General features: G+C 42.1%; 1 protein-coding gene across 2 annotated transcripts in view; it reads left to right on the plus strand.

Moving 5' to 3' along the window:
- Nucleotides 1-20,010, plus strand: part of ADAMTS19 (ADAM metallopeptidase with thrombospondin type 1 motif 19) — a 281,932-nt gene that overhangs the window by 220,598 nt on the left and 41,324 nt on the right. For both annotated transcript variants that reach the window (XM_084629273.1, XM_084629274.1), the window contains 3 exons: nt 6,107-6,187; nt 16,174-16,331; nt 17,650-17,803. In XM_084629273.1, coding sequence (XP_084485399.1) covers nt 6,107-6,187; nt 16,174-16,331; nt 17,650-17,803 — 393 coding nt within the window. The remainder of the gene's footprint in view (nt 1-6,106; nt 6,188-16,173; nt 16,332-17,649; nt 17,804-20,010) is intronic.

Below are 20,010 nucleotides of genomic sequence, written 5' to 3' on the forward strand. Positions count from 1 at the left end.
CTGCACTGCCTTTTAACCGTTTTTTAATTTAAAGCAGCTGACTATGCAACATTTTGACAAATCCTACTTTCTTATTAACTGAAAAAATAACTTAAAAGTTCACCAAGTTATTAATATTGTGACAAAGTTCCTCCTCTGCCTTGGTGGGTTCTGCGCTTTCTGGTGGATTTGCTTGCCTCAGAGGTTTAGGGCAGTCCTCAGTTTGGCTCCTTTTGTTAGTGGCACAAACCTGCCGTTCACTCAGCTAACCTCATCACTGGCCAGCATGGGGAAAAGGAGGAGAACAATTCCCACAGTCTCTCCTGGCCCACCTAATTGGTCAGGGGACAGGCCAGAGATCTTCCCCTCTGGTGGGACCCACAGTCCAGATCAACTTCTCTTATATCAAATAGGGAGTTAGGGGAATAGGGGGAACCCAGGCCCACCTTCTACTCCGGGTTCCAGCCCAGGGCCCTGTGGATTACAGCTGTCTAGAGTGTCTCCTGTAACAGCTGCGTGACAGCTACAACTCCCTGGGCTACTTCCCCATGACCTCCTCCCAACACCTTCTTTGTCCTCACCATCGGACCTTCCTGCTGATGTCTGATAACGCTTGTACTTCTCAGTCCTCCAGCGGTACATCTACTCACTCTCAGCTTCTTGCGTGCCTCTTGCTCCCAGCTCCTCACACGTACCTCACTAACTGAAGTGAGGTCCTTTTTAGCCTGCCCTGATTAGCCTGCCTGTCCTAATTGATTCTGGTAGCTTCTTAATTGGCATCAGGTGTGCTAATTAGCCTGCCTTAATTGATTCCAGCAACTTCTTGATTGTTCTGGAACTGCCCCTGTTAAAGCCCCCCCGCTCTAGGCCACCAGGTAACTCAGGAGGGTGGAAGACCACGAGTGTCGAGGAAGCCCCCCCGCTCTGGGCCTGGGCTAACCTGAACACCTCTCCCTCCTGAAAGCTGTTGAGTTATACCTTTTGATTGCGTTGTTTTGTTGCTAAGTTTTTTTTTATCCTTTTGTATTCTTTGTAACTGTTACAAATAAATTTCCTTTCTGTTTCAAAAAAAAACAAAAAAAAAAAAAAAAAAAAACTGCCCCTGTTAAAGCCCCCCCGCTCTAGGCCACCAGGTAACTCAGGAGGGTGGAAGACCACGAGTGTCGAGGAAGCCCCCCCGCTCTGGGCCTGGGCTAACCTGAACACCTCTCCCTCCTGAAAGCTGTTGAGTTATACCTTCTGATTGCGTTGTTTTGTTGCTAAGTTTTTCTTTATTCTTTTGTATACTCTGTAACTGTTACAAATAAATTTCCTTTCTGTTTCAAAAAAAAAAAAAAAAAAACTGCCCCTGTTACCTTACCCAGGGAAAAGGGACCTGCTTAACCCAGGACTAATATATCTCCCTTCATTCACTCTCCTGTAGCCCTCTGGCATGGAGGGAGGGAGGAAGGAGGTAGGGGGCTGCTGCTGCTGCTGCTGCTGCTGCTGCAAGGCCCTAAGCTGTCCCTGCTGCTGTTCCAGCTGCTCCCCTGGCTGGGTCAGACCCTCCCCAACCCTTAGTTGCTGCTGCTTCTGCTGCAGCCCCTTGCAGGGGGCTGCTGGCCTGCTCCCCGAAGGAGGGGAGTGAGGGACCCCGCTCCAGCCCCAGCTGCTGCCGTGGACACCACCACCACCTCTGAGGGGTCCTTCCTGCCTGCCTGGCTGCCAGACTGCCACCTGGAGTCACTGGAGCTGCTGCTGTGGTGTTTACTGTCCGGGAGCTGCTGGAGCCTCATGGAGCAGGACAAAGAGGATCATTTGCCGCTGGGGGGAGCACGCTGAGACTCTGCGGACCACCGTGGAGGGGGCCTCCAAGACTGAGTAACTTTCAAACTGTGCTCTTGTGGTGGGGGTTTTGAATGTGTTTGTGGGGATACAGGGGGTGTGGCGGGGAGCCTGCCCCCTGGCCCATCTGTGTGCCCCCACCTCCACCATTGCCCCCTCCACCACTCCCACTGGCTGTTTACCATCTGCCTCAGCTCCTGCCTCCGAGGACTTAGCTGCTCGCCTGGATTGCCGTGCCCTTTCACCACTTTTTGGGCCTGAAGCAGCAGCCAGCCCAAACTGACTCTTTTTTTGCAACAGCAAATGGGCGCACGTGCTGCCCCGCCTCCCAGACTTCCCCTCCCCCCCACCGCTACAGCAGTCTCCCTGTCTCCCCTTGCAGCCCTTGCTTCCCCCACCTTTTTGCCCTAACCCCTTGCTAGCTCCAGTTTGTTTGCCTGCCCTGCCCTTTTCCCTCTTCAGTTTTTGTTTGTTTGTCCCGCCCCAGCCCTGAAGCTAGCCCCTTGGTTCCTCTGCCCCACTCCCGGCCTGGTTGTTCTCAGTACTTCTCAGTCCACCACTGCTCCCACTCAGGCCCAAGGGGTACCTCCCCCAGCATGCCCAGATGAGCAGGAGAACCCCGCCTCTGGTGCGTGCAATCTTTTGGGGCCTGTGGAGGAGGGTGCGGCGGGGATACCACTGGGCATAGGAGAGGGCCTGCCCCAGGGGGATTCTTCCCTTCTTCATGCCACTCCACTGTTACCTCCCCAAGTCCCTGAGCCATCGCCCCTGCCCCCCAACCCGACCCCTGTTAGCCAGCTCTCAGATGATGCCATGGAGGGCTGGGCCCTAGTACAGGGAAAGCGGGGCAAGTGGAATGCTCGAGCTCCACTCTGCCATTGGATTCGGAGGCCCCCCAGAAGACCAGGAAGGGGGGCACCAACATCAAGCCTTCTGTCTTGCCCTCGGGTGTACTCCTTCCACCCGTGCCGGCTGGGGAAGATGTGGCAGCAGCTGAGGGTAGCACCGCCCCTCCACTAGAGCCCCTCCTTGGGGAGGCCCCCGATGGAGCCCCTCCTGCCCCTTTGATGCCTAAGGCCCCAGCAAGCCCCGCCAGTGTTGCTTCAGACGCTGGCAGGGTGGACCCGGGGTGGTGATTTCCATCTACGAGGAGATTGAGGCCCTGGGTCTGACCCCGGTCACCCGGGGGAGGACAACCCTCTGCCAGCGGGCCTCGATCTGAGCGACCTCACCCCGGCCCCCCTTTCCCCATGCTCTCTCGCCCCCTAACCACTGTTCCTGCTCCCACCTCCGAGGGTCCCCTGGACTCTTCCATCTGCCCGGCCGCAGGTGGCACCCCGCTGATGGCCACTGAGCCTATTGGGGTGACAGCCAGTGCCACGCAGCCAGGACCTGAGTCACCAGGGGTATCCCTCATTGGTGAGGGGCAACTGACCTTCAGGCGAGGAGTACGGCAGGGGTGCCCCCTCTCAGGCCAGCTGTACGCTCTGGCGATTGAGTCCTTCCTCTGTGTCCTCTGTCGGAGGTTGACAGGATTGGTGCTGCAAGAGCTGGAGCTGGTCCTGTCGGCGTACGCTGCTGACGTGCTCCTTGTGATCCAGGACCCGGGTGACTTGGCGCGGGTGGAGGCTTGCCAGGCCATCTACTTAGCAGCCTCCTCCGCCCAGTCACCTGGGTTAAGAGCTCTGGCCTGGTGATCAGGGACGGGTGGCAGGTGAGCTCCCTCCTACCCGCGCTTCAGGCCATCTGGTGGAGTGCAGGTCCGCTGTTCTATCTTGGCATTTACCTTTCTGCCACGCATCTGTCTCCACCAGAGAACTGGCATGGTTTAGAGGGTAGGGTGACAGAGCGGCTCCAGAAATGGACAGCACTACTCCGAGCCTCTCCCTTCGAGGGAGAGCACTAGTGCTCAATCAACTAGACCTGTCCATGCTCTGGTACCGGCTCAACACCCTGGTCCCAGCCCTGGGCTTCCTGCCAACCTCCGGAGGGTGATTCTGGAGTTCTTTCGGCCAGGAGTGCACTGGGTCTCTGCAGGGGTCCTCCATCTGCCCCTGGAGGAGGGAGGACAGGGCCTAAAGTGCCTACACACTCCGGTCCATGTCTTCCACCTCAAGGCCCTGCAGAGGCTCCTTTAGAGTGTAGGTAGTCCGGCATGGAGAGTACTAGTGCACGCCTTCCTGCGCTGCTTCCGAGGGCTCCAATATGACCAGCAGCTCCTTTATCTCCATCCGAGGGGTCTTCCGCAAGACCTCTCCGGGCTGCTGGTCTTCTACCAGGACCTCCTCCAGACCTGGAAACTGTTATCAGTGACCAGGTCTGTGGCAGCCACCAAGGGGGCAGATCTCCTTGCAGAGCCCCTGCTACAGAACCCCCAGCTCCATGTGCAGGTGGTGGAGTCCCCCTCAGTGCGCCAGAGGTTGGTCCTGGCAGATGTCACCAGAGGTGGAGACCTCCTGGACTACGACCGGGGAGATTGGCTGGATCCCCTGATGCTCGCTCGGTGATGGAGCTCTCCCGGCCTCATACTCCCCGGCGCATACTTCAGGAGGTGAGGGCTGCTTTACCGCCCACTGCTCAGGCCTACCTTGACTAAGTCCTGCGAGAGGGCATGCCCCGCCCACCCTCCACTGCAGGCCCTCCGGACCTTTTCATCAGGCCCAGGCCCCATGGACCCGACCAATTCACCCCTTCACTGTGAGCTGGCTGCATGATTTGCAGCCGGTTTGTTTCCAGACCACGCCGAGGAAACATCTATACACGCTCGTGCTCCACACCCATCACATCCTCACCCTCATGTCCCGCCCCGACACAAAGTGGTGGGACCTCTTGTCACCTCTGGAGAGTGAGGAGCCCAGGTGGGCCAGCCTATATTCCACCTTAGTCCCGAGGCCCGCTGGGGATATCATTTGGGGGCTGCTTCATGGAGCCGTGAGCATGGACATGTACTTGGTGCGGTTCACCCCCGTCCCGGACACCTGCCCCTTCTGCGGCGTGAGGGAGACCCTGGCGCACATTTACCTGGAGTGTGCCAGGTTGCAGCCCCTATTCCAGCTCCTCTCAGATATCCTGTTACGTTTTTGGCTGCACTTTTCCCCTCACCTCCTTATGTACGCACTTCCTATCCGTGGCCCCACAAAATCACGGGACCTCCTGGTCAACCTCCTCCTGGCCCTGGCTAAAATGGCTTTCTATAAAACCAGGGAGAGGAGGTTGGCTGACGGGGCATCCTATGACTGTGGGGCCTATTTCCGATCCTCCATCCGTTCACACATCCGGGCAGAGTTCCTCTAGGCGGCGTCCGCTGGCTCCTTTGATGCCTTCGAGCGCAGTGGGCACTATCCGAGGTTCTCTGCTCGGTGTCCCCATCAGGTTCCCTTCGTTTGACCCTTTGACCGCACTCCTGAAAGCTCAAATCTATGTAAGAATAAGGGTTGAGTATGGTAAAGGAACAAAAGAGATCTAGAAACCACATTAAATGTATTTTGTTTGTTAATTTTTTAAAACCAGAACATCAACATTATAGATGCCACATAATGTGGGAATTCCACCATGGGCTTCAGGTGCCCATAATGATAGAGGACTCTATTTATCTTGAGCCAACTCCACCCTTGTGGTTTCTGCCCACAAAACTTCTTGAAGGAATATCAGCTTTATGATGTTCATTTGGCTGTAGATCATTGTATATATTATATATAGTACATCACATGGATAATTGTGTGTTTTCAATGTTTCAGAGGTTTTAATGGGGCTGTCAGGAAACGTAGCAGCCCCATCTCCTTATGTCATGAAGTGGAGAGAAAATAAGCCTTGTGCAACTTATCTTCGAAGTATTTTTTTTTCATATAGGAGTACTAATTAAAGACACAGAGGGATATATTCTTTCCTTGTTTATGGGCCTGATTCCATGAGGTGTTGAGCATCCTTAACTCCCAGGCAGTCTATGAGACTACTCACAGACTTAAAGTAAGGCTCATGCTAAAGTAATACTTTGCTGTATCAGGTGCCATGAAGTCAGTGAGAGTTGTAAGTGCTCAGCAGCTTTGATGTTCTGGCTCTATATGGGCATCTCCCATTAGCATTCATAGCAGTCAATCACAATAACCATGGAACAAACCCTTTACATGAACTTATTTTTGGACGTTCATAGTACAAGCTATCTTTGTCAAGGCTGTTTATGACAGGGCATCCTGGAAAATATGATACAATATTAAAAAGAAAAAAAAAGAATAGCAGATTAAAATGCAAAATCTACTGTTCCGTAGCTTTGTATTTAACTCATGACATTTGATCTCATGCTTAGGTTATGTGGAAGCTTTGGTGATTCCTGCAGGAGCAAGAAGAATTAAAGTTGTTGAAGAAAAACCAGCTCACAGCTACTTAGGTATATTTTGTTTCATTTATTGTTTGTACCCACAGCAAAATATTACCATACTGCTGGTATGTGTGACTAAGAAGTGAACTACAGAGAATATGAAAAGAAAGTGAATTCTGTGGAAAGGCCCTCTAAAGGAACTGTGCCTCAGGGAAATGACAATTGTGTGTTTACTTTTTAATAAATTCCTGAAAAATTACAATTGTTGCTGTTCTGTTCTGTGTTTTCAGTTGAAACTGAGAAACGGAACCAGTAAGAATTAATAGTGCAATGAAATGAAAAGTCCCTGGTTTGATCTTTATATTAGCATAATTAACCTATAAAAAGGTTTTATATGATTAATCTCATTTTTTTCAGGGAAAATTAAGATAATAAATCTTAATAATAGCAGTCCCAGAGTTCAAAGGTTTGCTTTCAAGTTATCATGAGAGCTGCTCCTGCTCTGTTAAAATATCTTTAAAGGTTCAGTATTCTGGATTGCTCTCTTGCACTGATGGTTTTTTGGGGTTTTTTTTTGGAAATAATGTCAGCTCATACAACAGACTCTCAAATTGATAACCTCAGTTTTAGTGGTAAATTTTCTAGGATATTTTTGTTTTTTAAAAATAATTTATTTGAAATTATTGAAGTTGAAAATGAAACATACCTTAGATATTTAGTAATGTATTAATCTGCGCAGGAGTGGACATGTCTTTTACAACTTGAGTGTATTTCCTTCCTCCGTTCCTATTATATATGAACCACTCAGCTTCATCGTCTAGTCCATTTCATCTTGTCCAAACTTCTTGTAGCACACTCTAATAATGAAGGACGCGGTACAGTCCCAATAATATTGTATTGGGACAGCCAGGAGGTATGTGGGTTACAGACAGAAGCATTCCATTGACATAGTGCTGTCTATATCAGGGGTAAGATCTGAGCAACGTAGTTGAGCCTGACGACCCCTGAGCAATGTAGCTGGGTTGACCTAACTTTTCAGTGTAGACCAGCCCTTAAACTCATAAGTGCCTGAATCACTTTTGAAAAAAATGAGATTTAGGCTCCTAAATCAGTTAAACATTGCAATGTTGAGTGCAGCATCACCTTTAAATCTGGGACATACTCTCCTGGGATACTCAGGTCCCATACAGAATAGTCAAAGCTTGAGGGAGGAATCTATGCTTCTGTTTGACTTAGGGAATCAAACTCCTTTGTGAGTAGCACTCCAGCTCCTCTTCTAACCAATACTTTGGTTAGGCTCAACAAGAAATATATGAGCTTTTTTCATGTCACTACATAATGTCACAAAGTATCATAATGGGCATCCTCAGACATGATACAAATCTTTGGAAATGTGCTCCTTATCATGGTTGGTCACTAATTCTTAGTCACTTGTCATTTTACTTTTACTATTTTAAGTACTTAACAAAGCAACTCAACCTCATTGAGGTCCAGCTATTGTTATATTTGAAGAGCATTTGTTCAGCCATTTTTGAATTATTGAATTCCTGAGCAGCAAGAAAAGGACTTGAACAATATTGTTCAAGTGAAAATTGTATGTTCTTACTGCGGGAAGGAATTTCCTTTAAACTTTTCTTAAGTTGCTTGGTTGCAACAGTTCTGAGAGCAGTTTAAGAGTCTGAACAGAATGAAAAGAATTCCAAAGTTTGAGACCAAGAATGAAAATTTCAGCTCAAAAAGATCATTTTGCAGAAAACTCTGTGACTAAAACCTGCTAGTTGTAATTTGCATTGATACATCCTTATCCACATCCAGCATTCCCTATCACAAATCCTATAAACAACGATTTAACTATTCTTTTGTGTTTCTGTCCTTCAGTTTTATAGGTTTCTTTGTGCTATTTTTACAATGTTGAATGCTTTATTCTCTTAATTTCTGGCCCTAACAACAAAGTGGGTCAACTTTACATATTCAGGGCCAATTTTTCAGAAAATAAGCTCTATAAATGCTATAGAGAGGCATGCAATATGGCTGCAAAAACATAGACTTCCAAAGCAGAAGCCAGGTTAAGACTGTTGGAACATTTGGCCCTTATTGTACTAGTGTAAATTCAGTATGGGGGTAATCAGAACTGTGCTTCCATCTTCACAAGTATTGGGGAGCAGAAGCACTGTGGTCTGGGTCCTGCAACTGTATTGACTAAATTGTGCCTTATAGCCACAGTCCACATTAGTAAAGAAAGACAGTGTCTGTTCTACAACAGCAACTCTCAGGAGGAATCCTGACTGATTGTGTCAGAATTGTTCCTGGGCCCTACAGAGAACATAAAATTCAATGGTAGCAGCTCTATCATCCTAGGAGAGGAGAGCGTGCAACATGTGATCCTCTGTGCAGTTGGGCAGCCCTGCCATGGCCCAAATCTCTCTCTCTCTCTCTCTCTCTCTCTCTCTCCCCTCATACCTTTGGGGAGCTAGTATCCTAAGTGGGGATGAGACAGTGTATGCACTCCCAGCCACACTGTGACTAGGTCCTGCACAGATTCAAAAGATTTACAGAATCTCTGTTACCTGCAAAAGATCCACATTTTAGCTAGTCAGCCCTAGATATGCTACATGGTCAAAATGTCAATAATAATGATCCTTCTTCAGTACATCATTCTTAAGATCATATGGGTGGATAGAAATTGTACTCAGTGACAAAAAGAGAGAAAACAGAGATGTTTAATTGGTAACCTTTCCATGCATCAGAAATCCAATTAATTTAAGAATTAAAACACTGTATTCAAGAAGGAATTTGAGATTTCTCTCTAAGGAGTATTATTTCTCATCATGTTAAAGCTGTTGCCAGGAGACTTTATTCATTTTCTCTTGCTTTACAATCTCTATCATAAGAATAAGTTATGAAAAAGTCAGTGTTTCGTGTATTAGCTGAATTGTTGTACAGTAATGCTGTGCTTTGTCCTTTCCTCAATTTTCAAATTTAACAGGCTACAATTATCTTTTGTCTAAAAACCTCGTTAACATGGGGTAAAAAAGGTAGTTTACAGTATGTTTTTCATAAAGAACGTATTAGGCTTTTACAGCAGAATTCTCATTCTTGTGACAGTGTATAATGACATGACCATTCCTATAATGATTTCATAAGAATGGATATTAGAATATAACTAAAGAATCGTTTTATAGTCTAACGACTATAATCTTCTCCTTACCTTCTGATATTCTGCTAAACAGATGTTAGAAGGAAAAATGCAGTTATTTTCGTTTGTAGCACAGAAGTGGATTACTTGTGACTTCTCAGATATATAGTCAATCTCTTTCAAAGATGTAAATCTTTTGGACGCTTGAGAATTTAATGCTACACAAATTTGTAATCACCAGTTCGATTTTGAGGCATCTAATGCACACTTGTGCTGCATGTGGCTTCCATTATGGAATATGCTTCCTAAGGAAAAAAATCTGTCGTATAGTCCTTTTATGTAGCCTGTCAAAGCACACACAGTTTTAAATATCATCTCTGACAATGCTTTTAAATATCTTGAACCAGATCCTCAACTTGTCTAAATTGTCATAGCTCAGTTGAAGTCAATTTACACCAGCTGAGGATCTAGTCTTTATCAACAAGAATATGTACAACTTTGTGTATTAAGACCAAGCATATATCCCTTCCACCTCCCCGTGCTTAATGGTTCATATAATATGGTTAATATGTAGCACTTTTGGAGCTAATGTTATACCAGTATAAAGTAATCATATGTTCTTTAGGATTTACTAATGCTTTATATCTTTGCTAGTTGTTAGTACTTTATTTCATGAATTTTGTGATTTATATTGATAGAAAGTAAAGCTGCCAAATTAAAAAAAAAACCACTGTGTGGGTTTACATTTTTTTTCATGAAGAGAAGATTATGTGGTTTTATTTTGTTTTAATCTGGTAACAAAGAAGACTCTGTGGCATTTGCTGTCTGTAGTAGTCCTTTGCAGTTCATTCAAATATTAGAGAAGAAAAAGGCATGGTCAGATCTTAGACTCCCAGTCCAGTGTTTTGTGTATATGAAATAGGTAGAACTGGTAGCAATTGATCAACACATTTCAGAAAACACCCAGAATTAAGCATATGAAAGTCTATCATGCTCAACTGATGTTTGTTTAAGCTTGGTGAAAATATTTATAGATTTCTCACCTTGCCAAAGCAGTAGATTGTGAAATGAATAAAAGTTAGTTATTCCTTGTCATTCATCAAAGTTAAATCTGAGAGCCCTGTTCAGAAAAGACCCATGTGTTATATGTTGTTTTCATTTTTAAAGGAGGAGGTCTAGACACAAGGTCAAAGCACAAAAATATGAGCACATTTATACACTTATATTAGCATTCTCTGTTTCAAAGACTATCCATGCAAAATGGGTAATTAAACAGAAGTGGCTAGTTAGACATGTAATTAGCTATTTGCGCATGCATTTATCCAGGTAGCACACGCAAACGTAACTATACACACAAACATTATGTACACATTTTTGCACATACACACTTTAATATGGGCCTCTGGACTCTCTCTCTCTCTCTTTTTTTTTTTTAATCTGGGCCTTGAGCTACATAGAAGAATTGTGCAACAACACTCTTTTTGATAAATGCCATTAAGTTACTATTCTTGAGAAATTGTGTTGGGTACATAGAGGATTCATCAGCTTTATTGTCAGAGTAGGTACAAAATGGAAGTGATGGAATATGTGAAAATTTGTCCATAGTGCTAAAGATTTAAACATATATATGAGAAAATAGTTACACAAATTAAAACATTTAAATCACGTTGCTCTTCAGCGAAGCAGTTAAGTACATATTTAACTTTAAGCACATGCTTAAGTCCTACGACTTCAATGAGATTTAAGCATATGCTTTGTGGAATAGTGATGGTCTTCTTATTATTTGCAGAAACTGTTGAGAGAGAATAAATACAGACTGCTTTATATAGGTTAATTAAAGTTGTATCATCCATAAAAATCCCAACACCCGGTCTCCTTGGTTTCATTTTATAGTAACCTTGATGACCTTGGCACAGGGCATTTCCTGAGGATTAATGACCTGTTAAGGTTAACTGCCTGAGGTTCTGCTGAGGTGCCATCATCTCCTTCCTGCCCATCAGTAATCCTCAGGAAATGCCCAGTGCTTTGATAGTTATTACTTAAAAAACAAACAAACAAAACAGAACACCCCCACAGGCTTGTTCTTTACCCAGATGAGTGTATGTAATATTCACACACAAATTCAGGATGTATATTTGGAATCACATCAGTTATATCAAAAAAGCCATTAATAAACACTGAATCACAAATATCTAAATATTTTATTTGTATTTTAAAAGGGGAAAATAGAAGTATATTCTCTTCAGTTTTAGGAAAACCTGATGATCAATATAAACTGTCATCTTTGTTTTCTCTACTATTCATATTATACATCATTACCTCCATATTATATCTTTCCCATTTTATTACGCATCTTATTGGAAATATTTCTCAGGCACATTCAACAATGTTAGTTTCAATAAATGTTTGATTATTGGAGTATGTGATTTTGTAAACACTAGACACTGTGATTTTGTAAACATGAACATTTTTCTGAAATCCTTCCTTTGGGGAAGGGAGAGTCTCTTCTTGACACTGTGCATGCTGCGATATACCTAATCAAACGATTGCCAAGAGGTTATGTGGGACTGATAACTATTCTTCTTTGGTTTCCTTATGCTCAAAACAGTGGCCTGAAATAAATTAAGGGAGAAGCAACTAATAGGAGAACTTCCTACAGAGAGATAATATCAAAGTTCACCCTCAGCTATTTAAGAGATGGTGGGGAGTTTAGATTATTCAATTTATAATATCGCTATATAAAAGTAATATAATGGTTAATAGTAAATTTCTTCACACAATCAAAGATATTTATCAATTAAACTATGATATTCATTATTTAGCACTAGCATTTTTAAATGTCCCAGTGTTGGATAATGAAAAATTGAAAAATGTGGTTGCAAAAGTACATTTAAATGGAAATAACACTAATATTGGTACATTATGTCAAATTATATCTAATTCTAGAGACATTGATAGTGGTTCCAAATATAAGCTTGTGACAGAATTTTGCCTTTTACAGGGCATTAAGCTGAAATTTTCGAAGGCGCTTAAGATATTTGGTCACCAAATTCCCTAGTTTTCAAACCCTGTAATGGGCTTTGAAAATGTGAAATAGTGGCTTACTTTAAAAATACTAAAGGCAGAGTGTACACTTTCAGGGGTTTATGGGGTTTTTTTGTTTGTTTGTTTGTTTTTAAAGACTATTTTGATCACTGGCAAGTGTTCCTGGAGAAGTAGTAAATGGTCAAAATTACATTCTTCTGAAACTTTACATGCAATGGCTCACCAAGTTTTGTACCCTCTTTGCACATAAAATATACTATCCATCAATTCAGAATTCACAAAAATGTGAACTTCTCCCTCATTTGAACTCAATCCCCTTTTTCTTAAAATCTATTATCCTTTCTCTACAAAAAATGGCAATTTCCACTTAAACAAAAATTAAAATGTCAGAACAAAGCTACCATTTCAGTAGTGTCCACATAAAGAAAGAGAGAGAGCACACCGTTACAGTACATAAATCCAGCAAATATACCACATACCTCACCATTACTCAGTTATTAAGTAAATGGTACAGGCTAGTTTTTTATCTGTATTACAGAATAGTGCATTCTGTGGCATCAGATTGATCAGGACTGACAGAGAATGTCAGAGGATCTGACTTGTGTTTAGATATGCACGTGTTGGGTGCTCAACTCATCCTAGGTAAAGATTGGAGAAGAAGGGAGCATTCAGTCCACATTGAAATAAAATAACCTTTGCAGATTACTCTTAGTATTTTACTAGGTACTGCAAAAGGATTCTGAAATGTGATTACATAGTAATAACGAAAAGTAGTAAATTATGCTTTCCATTATCGTAGTGCAGTGGCAGTCTTTCCATTTATTTCATGGGCTTTACGAAACTGAATTAATTGAGCTTCATAAAACTCCTGTGACGTAGGAATTCCCATTTTACAGACAGGGTGCTTGTCTGTATGAATACTTAGTTTGCAGCAAGCTGGAGTGATAAAACCTACCTCACACTAGCCTGCCACGTACTAACTGTCTGTGTGGACCCTGCTGTCAGTTCTTTAATCTACTCGCATTTCAAAGTAGGGTAGATCAAATGGCACTATGGAACTTCTAGTGTGCAGCAACAGGGTCCACATGAACAGTTAGTGTGCAGCAGGCTAGTGTGAGGATGATTTACATCGCAACTTGTTGTGAACTAAATGTTCATAGAGATAAACCCAGGAAAAATTATCCAGATTATCCAGACTCTGATTTAACAGTGACTTGTATCAGATGCTTCACAGGAAGATGTAAGAAACTACACAGTGGAAAATAATGGAATAACCTTCACATGGGTGAAGTTTCTTCTTATTCCCTACCAGTTAGTGGTTGTTGTGTAGTCTGAAGTTTGAGTATTTATGTTTTCTCATTAGCCATACAATGTTTAATAAACCCTTTTGGTCTCAAAGGTAGTGGTAACCTGTTCCCACAGGTCAGTTACATACTGTTTAACTTTTTTTCTCTGAGCAGTATTAAATTGATTGCCACTTGTTCTTGTATTACGAGAAAGAGTAAATGGGCGTGCTTAATTTACCTTCTCGATGTCATTCATTATTTTGTATACCACAGTTATCTTCTTTCTAAATCAGGCAGACCAGTCTTTTCTCATATGAAAGTCTTTCCATGACTCTAGTCATTTTCATCATCCACCTTTGAATCCCTTCTATTTCTGCTCTATAACTTTTGAGATTAGATGATCAGAAACAAATGGTGGGGGGAAGGGCAAGGTAAATAAAACCATCATGATTAGCATATTAAGCAGAAGTCTCAGCACACCAAATGTCTAGCCAGTGCCTAGTGTGTTTTGCAAATCTCATGGCATAAATGAGTTTTAAAAAGATTCAAAGGAGAATAATGTATTGACTTTATGGACATTAATAAGGAATATCTCCCATGCATGGGGATAAAGGTTGACACTGTTGGTAGAGTAGAGGCAGGCCTTATTACATATTAGCACTGATAGGTAAGACAGAGTTAAACTATGAAAGGCCTTATATAGGGATGCAAAGATATGGAAGACCCAGACCATGAACCAAGGAAATTACTTTCGCAATAGCATTTTGAATGGACTTCAGTGGACCAAGATTGCAATTGTCAAGGTTAGAATGAAAACAGTTGGAGTAATCAGGACTGGGACATACAGTATATCTAGATAAACTTGCCCAAGGTTAAATAAGCTGTGGCAGAGCCAAAAATAGATCTCCTGATTCTCAGTCTTAAGCTTTAATCACAGGACCACGTTTCCTTCCTTCAAGTCAAATTCTGCAGCTCAAATATGGGCCCACAGATGTGACAAGAATACAAAAAGAACCAGAATGGTTCTGTTACATGGGAGGCCTGTTCTGCACCCTCTACACACCTCATGTGTCAACATGGAGTGTTTTGGAGATGGGTAGGGGTAGGCTAGATGGATCCACAGTTATATTATTTCATCAGCCAAGCCCCCTCTTTTCTATGATGGACTGGGTACAAAAGCTGTTACAGTCACATGGCTGCATAGCAGCTCCACTGTTGATCAGGGAGAGGATTCCATTCCAGCTTACCCTCTCTGAGCCTTGCAGACCTCCCCAGTTTATAGTCCATTTACTTTGGTTGTGTGTTGGGGAGAGGATTTGGCCCTCACTAGCAACTACTAAATGGAACTTAATTAACTTTAAATAGTTGAATTGTTAAACCTAAAAGGACAATTTTTGAAACTTATTAAATCACTGGATATTTTTAATACAGGAATATTTTACAGCATTAATGGATTTTAGAGTCTTACTATTTATTGTACTGTGCTGTAGTGGCACACATTATTGGTGAATAATGCAATTGTATTCCTGCCAGTCGATGGTCCTATTGCCATTGTTTCCCATAGAAACATAACATAACAGTATAAATATAAATAGGAGAGAAGTTGATCACCAGGAATGACTCACATTAATGTACAACTCTAAAAGACATTTTGAGCATGAACTAAGGTGCTGAGGTTCTTTCACATAATTCTGAAGCCAAACATCCAATTTAAATGGGGAATGTGTAGAACTTCTTGCCCACAAGGTGACTCTGAGTATACTTTACTTCACATGACTGTTCAAGAGTCTGATTCTTTCAAGAATTACAGACTCTTCACAGGAGGAAAAAAATACTGATTCATGTATAAAAAATTATGCAAAATCATTTAACCTCAGTAATTTGAAGTGTGTCTTATTTAGTCTAATCAATACTTATGATCAAGCCAAAAGGGGGAAAGAGCCCTCCCCCTAAAAAAGGTATTCCTGGCTTGAAACATCAAATTATGCCTATTTACAAAAGTCAGTTTTTTAAAAAATGGAAATATAGTGCATAAATGTAGCCTGTCTGGGACAATTGCAGCATTTCCACATTTTCAGTGAGTAATCACTGGAGTCTACTAGTTAAAGCAAAGCACTTGAAAGCAGGAAGTTACTAAATCCTAATCTGCACTGACCCAGAGAAGTGCTCTGTGATTTCTGAAGCATTCCATTTGTCCCCCTTATTCCTTAGGTCCTGTCTGTTCATAAAAATTACCGTAGTGGGGGCAAAGAACTTGTATAGACCCGACTGACCTGTGTTTTAATCAAGTTACTGAATAATGCTACAGGCCGTTAATCCTTGTAATCAGGCCAGTAAAACTGTCCTAACTTCAGAAGAATCCAAATAATGGCAGACATATGTTTTTTGTCATGTTTCCTTGCCAGAAAGTGAATCTAGAATGTGCTGTTGTTGAAGTGTACATATGTAGGTTATGAATGACCAATAGCTTTGTGAATTGGATCCTGTGATTCCACCAACTTGTAAATTATACTGACAGCACAATATGAAGATGTCATAAAGTGTTACTGTAAAGTTCTGTTTCACATCATTTTCTAATATTTCCACAGCTCTTCGAGATGCCAGCAAACAGTCCATTAATAGTGACTGGAAGATAGAACATTCAGGAACATTCAATATTGCTGGGACCACTGTCCATTATGTTCGGAGAGGTCTCTGGGAGAAAATCTCTGCCAAAGGTCCCACAACATCACCTTTACATCTACTGGTATGACAATACGGATTATATTTTTTACCTGTTTTATATAAAAGAGCATGGTGGTGAGGATGGTGTTTTATGTTTCTGGAATTCTTTAGCAATCCAAATAGCTTGACAATTTTTCCTAATGTGAGATAGCTAGAAGCCATAACTGAGATAAAATCTTTTGTGTGAAAAACATATAGGAGACTTCACATTGTAAGAGCAGTGGGCTGTGGTGGTCACCTACTGGAATGGAGGAGAGGTGAAGTCGATAGTGATGGTGATAGAATTGGAAGCAGGAGAGAGAGTATGGTGATTCTCAGGGTGATGATGGGAGAATACTCAACATTTTTCAATCCTCCAAATGCAAGAATCTCGGGAGATATGTCCCTCCAAAAATAAATTAAAGCCTGATATCCTCACTGTCCTCCAAAAACTATATCTTTCTTGTGAGTAACATCATCTAGTATTCTTTCATGCAGAAACCTGAAGTTGTAAATCCATCCTTTACCATTGGGTTATCTAGAATCAGATCTTGCGTGATGACATCCTCTCACTACTCTGGTGGGAGAGAGGTGTTCAAAATGTTTGTCTGTAACTGTGAAACACAAATTAGTTTGTGAGCCAAATTTATTTCTAAAAATCACATTTATTCAATGAGCCACAAGAAGCCACAATATACTCCTGCTATGGGTTATTTCTTATTACTACTGCAGATAGCATACTGGGGAATAAAATTCTCCTGCCATCATAAACGTACACATCTCTAGAACAACTAAGTCACACATTCCTTTTTGACAGGGATTTAGGCTAAATTTAAATGGTTTATAAGTAACAATAGCTTCACATGGACTGTATTGTGTGTTCAACAGTTGCAGTGTGCTGCTAGTGAAAATTGTTATAGTAAAAAAGAAACAAATCTGGAGAAAAAGTTGTATGGTTTCTCTGTGGAATTACATTGAACAGTGAGTTAACAATACGGTTGCCTTAAAATGGTCAGTTTCTAAACTATCCAACCACCCCTTCCTATAGAAAATTCTAATCTGAGAAAGTCGGCCTCAATTTTTGCTCCTCTCCTAGTGAGTGTTGTGCACATCCCTTCATTTATTCTGCTTAAATACTCTGTCCCTTTCCTTCGTGTAGGTCAGTATAATACTTAAAGTCAAGAAGACTGTGATGGTTTCCTCTAAGACCAGAATGCAGCTCTGTACCAACAGAGAAAGTGCACATGAGCAATATAGTGTTCATTCTTGCTTTACTACTCTCCATTTAATTTCTTCCTCTGGTCATAATTGGACTTCAGCAATGTCTGTGAACATAAGTCTTCATTCTGTGTATGTTGCAGGTGTTGCTTTTTCATGACCAGAATTATGGTCTGCATTATGAATACACAATTCCACTGGACCCTCTTCCTGAGAATCAGAGCTCAAAAGTGCCTGAACCTCTTTTTATGTGGACGCACTCAGGTTGGGAGGACTGTGATGCTGTATGTGGAGGAGGTAAATGATTTTTTTAAAGTTATAATATATATTTATATATTCTTGGATAACTATTTGTTCAACCAAATGTTAGTTTTAATAGTGTTTTAATAATACCATCCTCATTACAGCTGATATAATACAATAGGCATGGAAAGATTTAAGTATATTTTTCATCTGCTTGCTTTTTAATTTTCTAAAAACAACAATAATATCTATAGTATAATTTTACATCTAAGTAATGTATATTGTCAAAAAGGACAGTGAGGAGAGGAAGTCTGGTTAAACAAAATGAATTAGGGACAAAATTATTAAAAAAGCAATTGTGTGTGTGTGTGTGTGTGTGTGTATACATGTACATAACAAACACATATGTATGCTTTGTTATGTTCCAGTAAATATTTGGAATCAGTGAACATAGTTTATCAGTAAAATACATTTCAAGGCATCCTAAGTGACGCTGATGAAAATCTGCACCCAAATCTCAAATCCAATCTCTGTAACTAGTAGCTTGTCTTGATAATGATCCAAAAGTACATGTGCCACACTGTCAAGAGTAGCTCACGACTATGAGTGCCTACTTCAGGGCAGACTGTCAAAAACAGGGCAGAGGCCCCAAACTGGTGGTGTGTTCTACAATTAGAATTCTCCAAGCCTGTAACAAATGTGAACTCCTAGATCACTATGCCAGTTTTACTATGGAGTCACAAGCAGTCTCCTTAGACTTTCCAGTCTACCTTGCCACCCAGACAAACTAGACATAGTGATAATGGTCATTTATATCAAAAATCACACCACATCTGGTTGCTTCCAGTCCCAAGAGATAAGTCGTTTACCCCAGATCAATTGGTACTCTAGATCCTACACCAAAGACAACACTTGTAGCTAATCCTGTAATAAACTATTTAAAGGTTTATTAACTAGGAAAAAGGAATAAAAGAGGTTTCAGAAGGGTAACCGTGTTAGTCTGTATCAGCAAAAACAATGAGGAATCCTTGTGGCACCTTAGAGATTAACAAATTTATTGGGCATAAACTTTCATGGGCTATAACCCACTTCATCAAATGCATGGAGTGAAAAATACAGTAGGCAGGGATAAATATACAGCACATGAAAAGATGGGAGTTGACTTACCAAGTGGGAGGTCAGTGCTAACAAGGCCAATTCAATCAGGGTGGAAGTGGCCCATTCCCAACAGTAGACAAGAAGGGATGAATATCAACAGAGGGAAAATTACTTTTTGTAGTGCTAACGAGGCCAATTCAATTAGGATGGATGTGACCCATTCCCAACAATTGACAAGAAGATATGAGTATCAACAGAGGGGAAATTATTTTTTGTAGTGACCCAGCCATTCCCAGTCTTTATCAGGCCTAATTTGATGGTGTCAAGTTTTCAAATTAATTCCAGTTCTGCGGTTTCCCATTGAAGTCTGTTTTTGAAGTTTTTTTGTTGAAGAATGGCCACTTTTAAGTCTGTTATTGTGTGTCCAGGGAGATTGAAGTGTTCTCCGACTGGTTTTTGAATGTTACAATTCTTGATGTCTGATTTGTGTCCATTTATTCTTTTGCATAGAGACTGTCTGGTTTGGCCAATATACATGACAGAAGGTCATAGCTGGCACATGATGGCATATATCACATTGGTAGATGTGCAGGTGAACGAGCCCCTGATGGTGTGACTGATGTGGTTAGGTCCTATGATGGTGTCCCCTGAATAGATATGTGGACAAAGTTGTCAATGGGGTTTGTTGCAGAGATTGGTTCCTGGGTTAGTGTTTCTGTTGTGTAGTTGCCGGTGAGTATTTGCTTCAGGTTAGGGGGCTGTCTGTAAGCGAAGACTGGCCTGTCTCCCAAGGTCCGTGAGAGTGAGGGATCATCCTTCAGGATAGGTTGTAAATCTTTGATGATGCGCTGGAGAGGTTTTAGTTGGGGGCTGAAGGTGATGACTAGTGGCATTCTGTTACTTTCTTTGTTGGGTGTCTCCTGTAGTAGGTGATTTCTAGGTACCCTTCTGGCTCTGTCAATCTGTTTCTTCACTTCCCCAGGTGGGTATTGTAGTTTTAAGAACGCTTGATAGAGATCCTGTGGTTGTTTGTCTCTGTCTGAGGGATTGGAGTAAATGTGGTTGTATCTTAGGGCGTGGCTGTAGACAATGGATCATGTGATGTGGTCTGGATGAAAGCTGGAAATGAAGGTAAGTATAATGGATAGTAGATTTCCAGTATA

The sequence above is a fragment of the Lepidochelys olivacea genome (genome assembly GCF_965140295.1).
Source record: "Lepidochelys olivacea isolate rLepOli2 genome assembly, chromosome: 5".
Classification (NCBI taxonomy): Eukaryota; Metazoa; Chordata; order Testudines; family Cheloniidae; genus Lepidochelys; species Lepidochelys olivacea.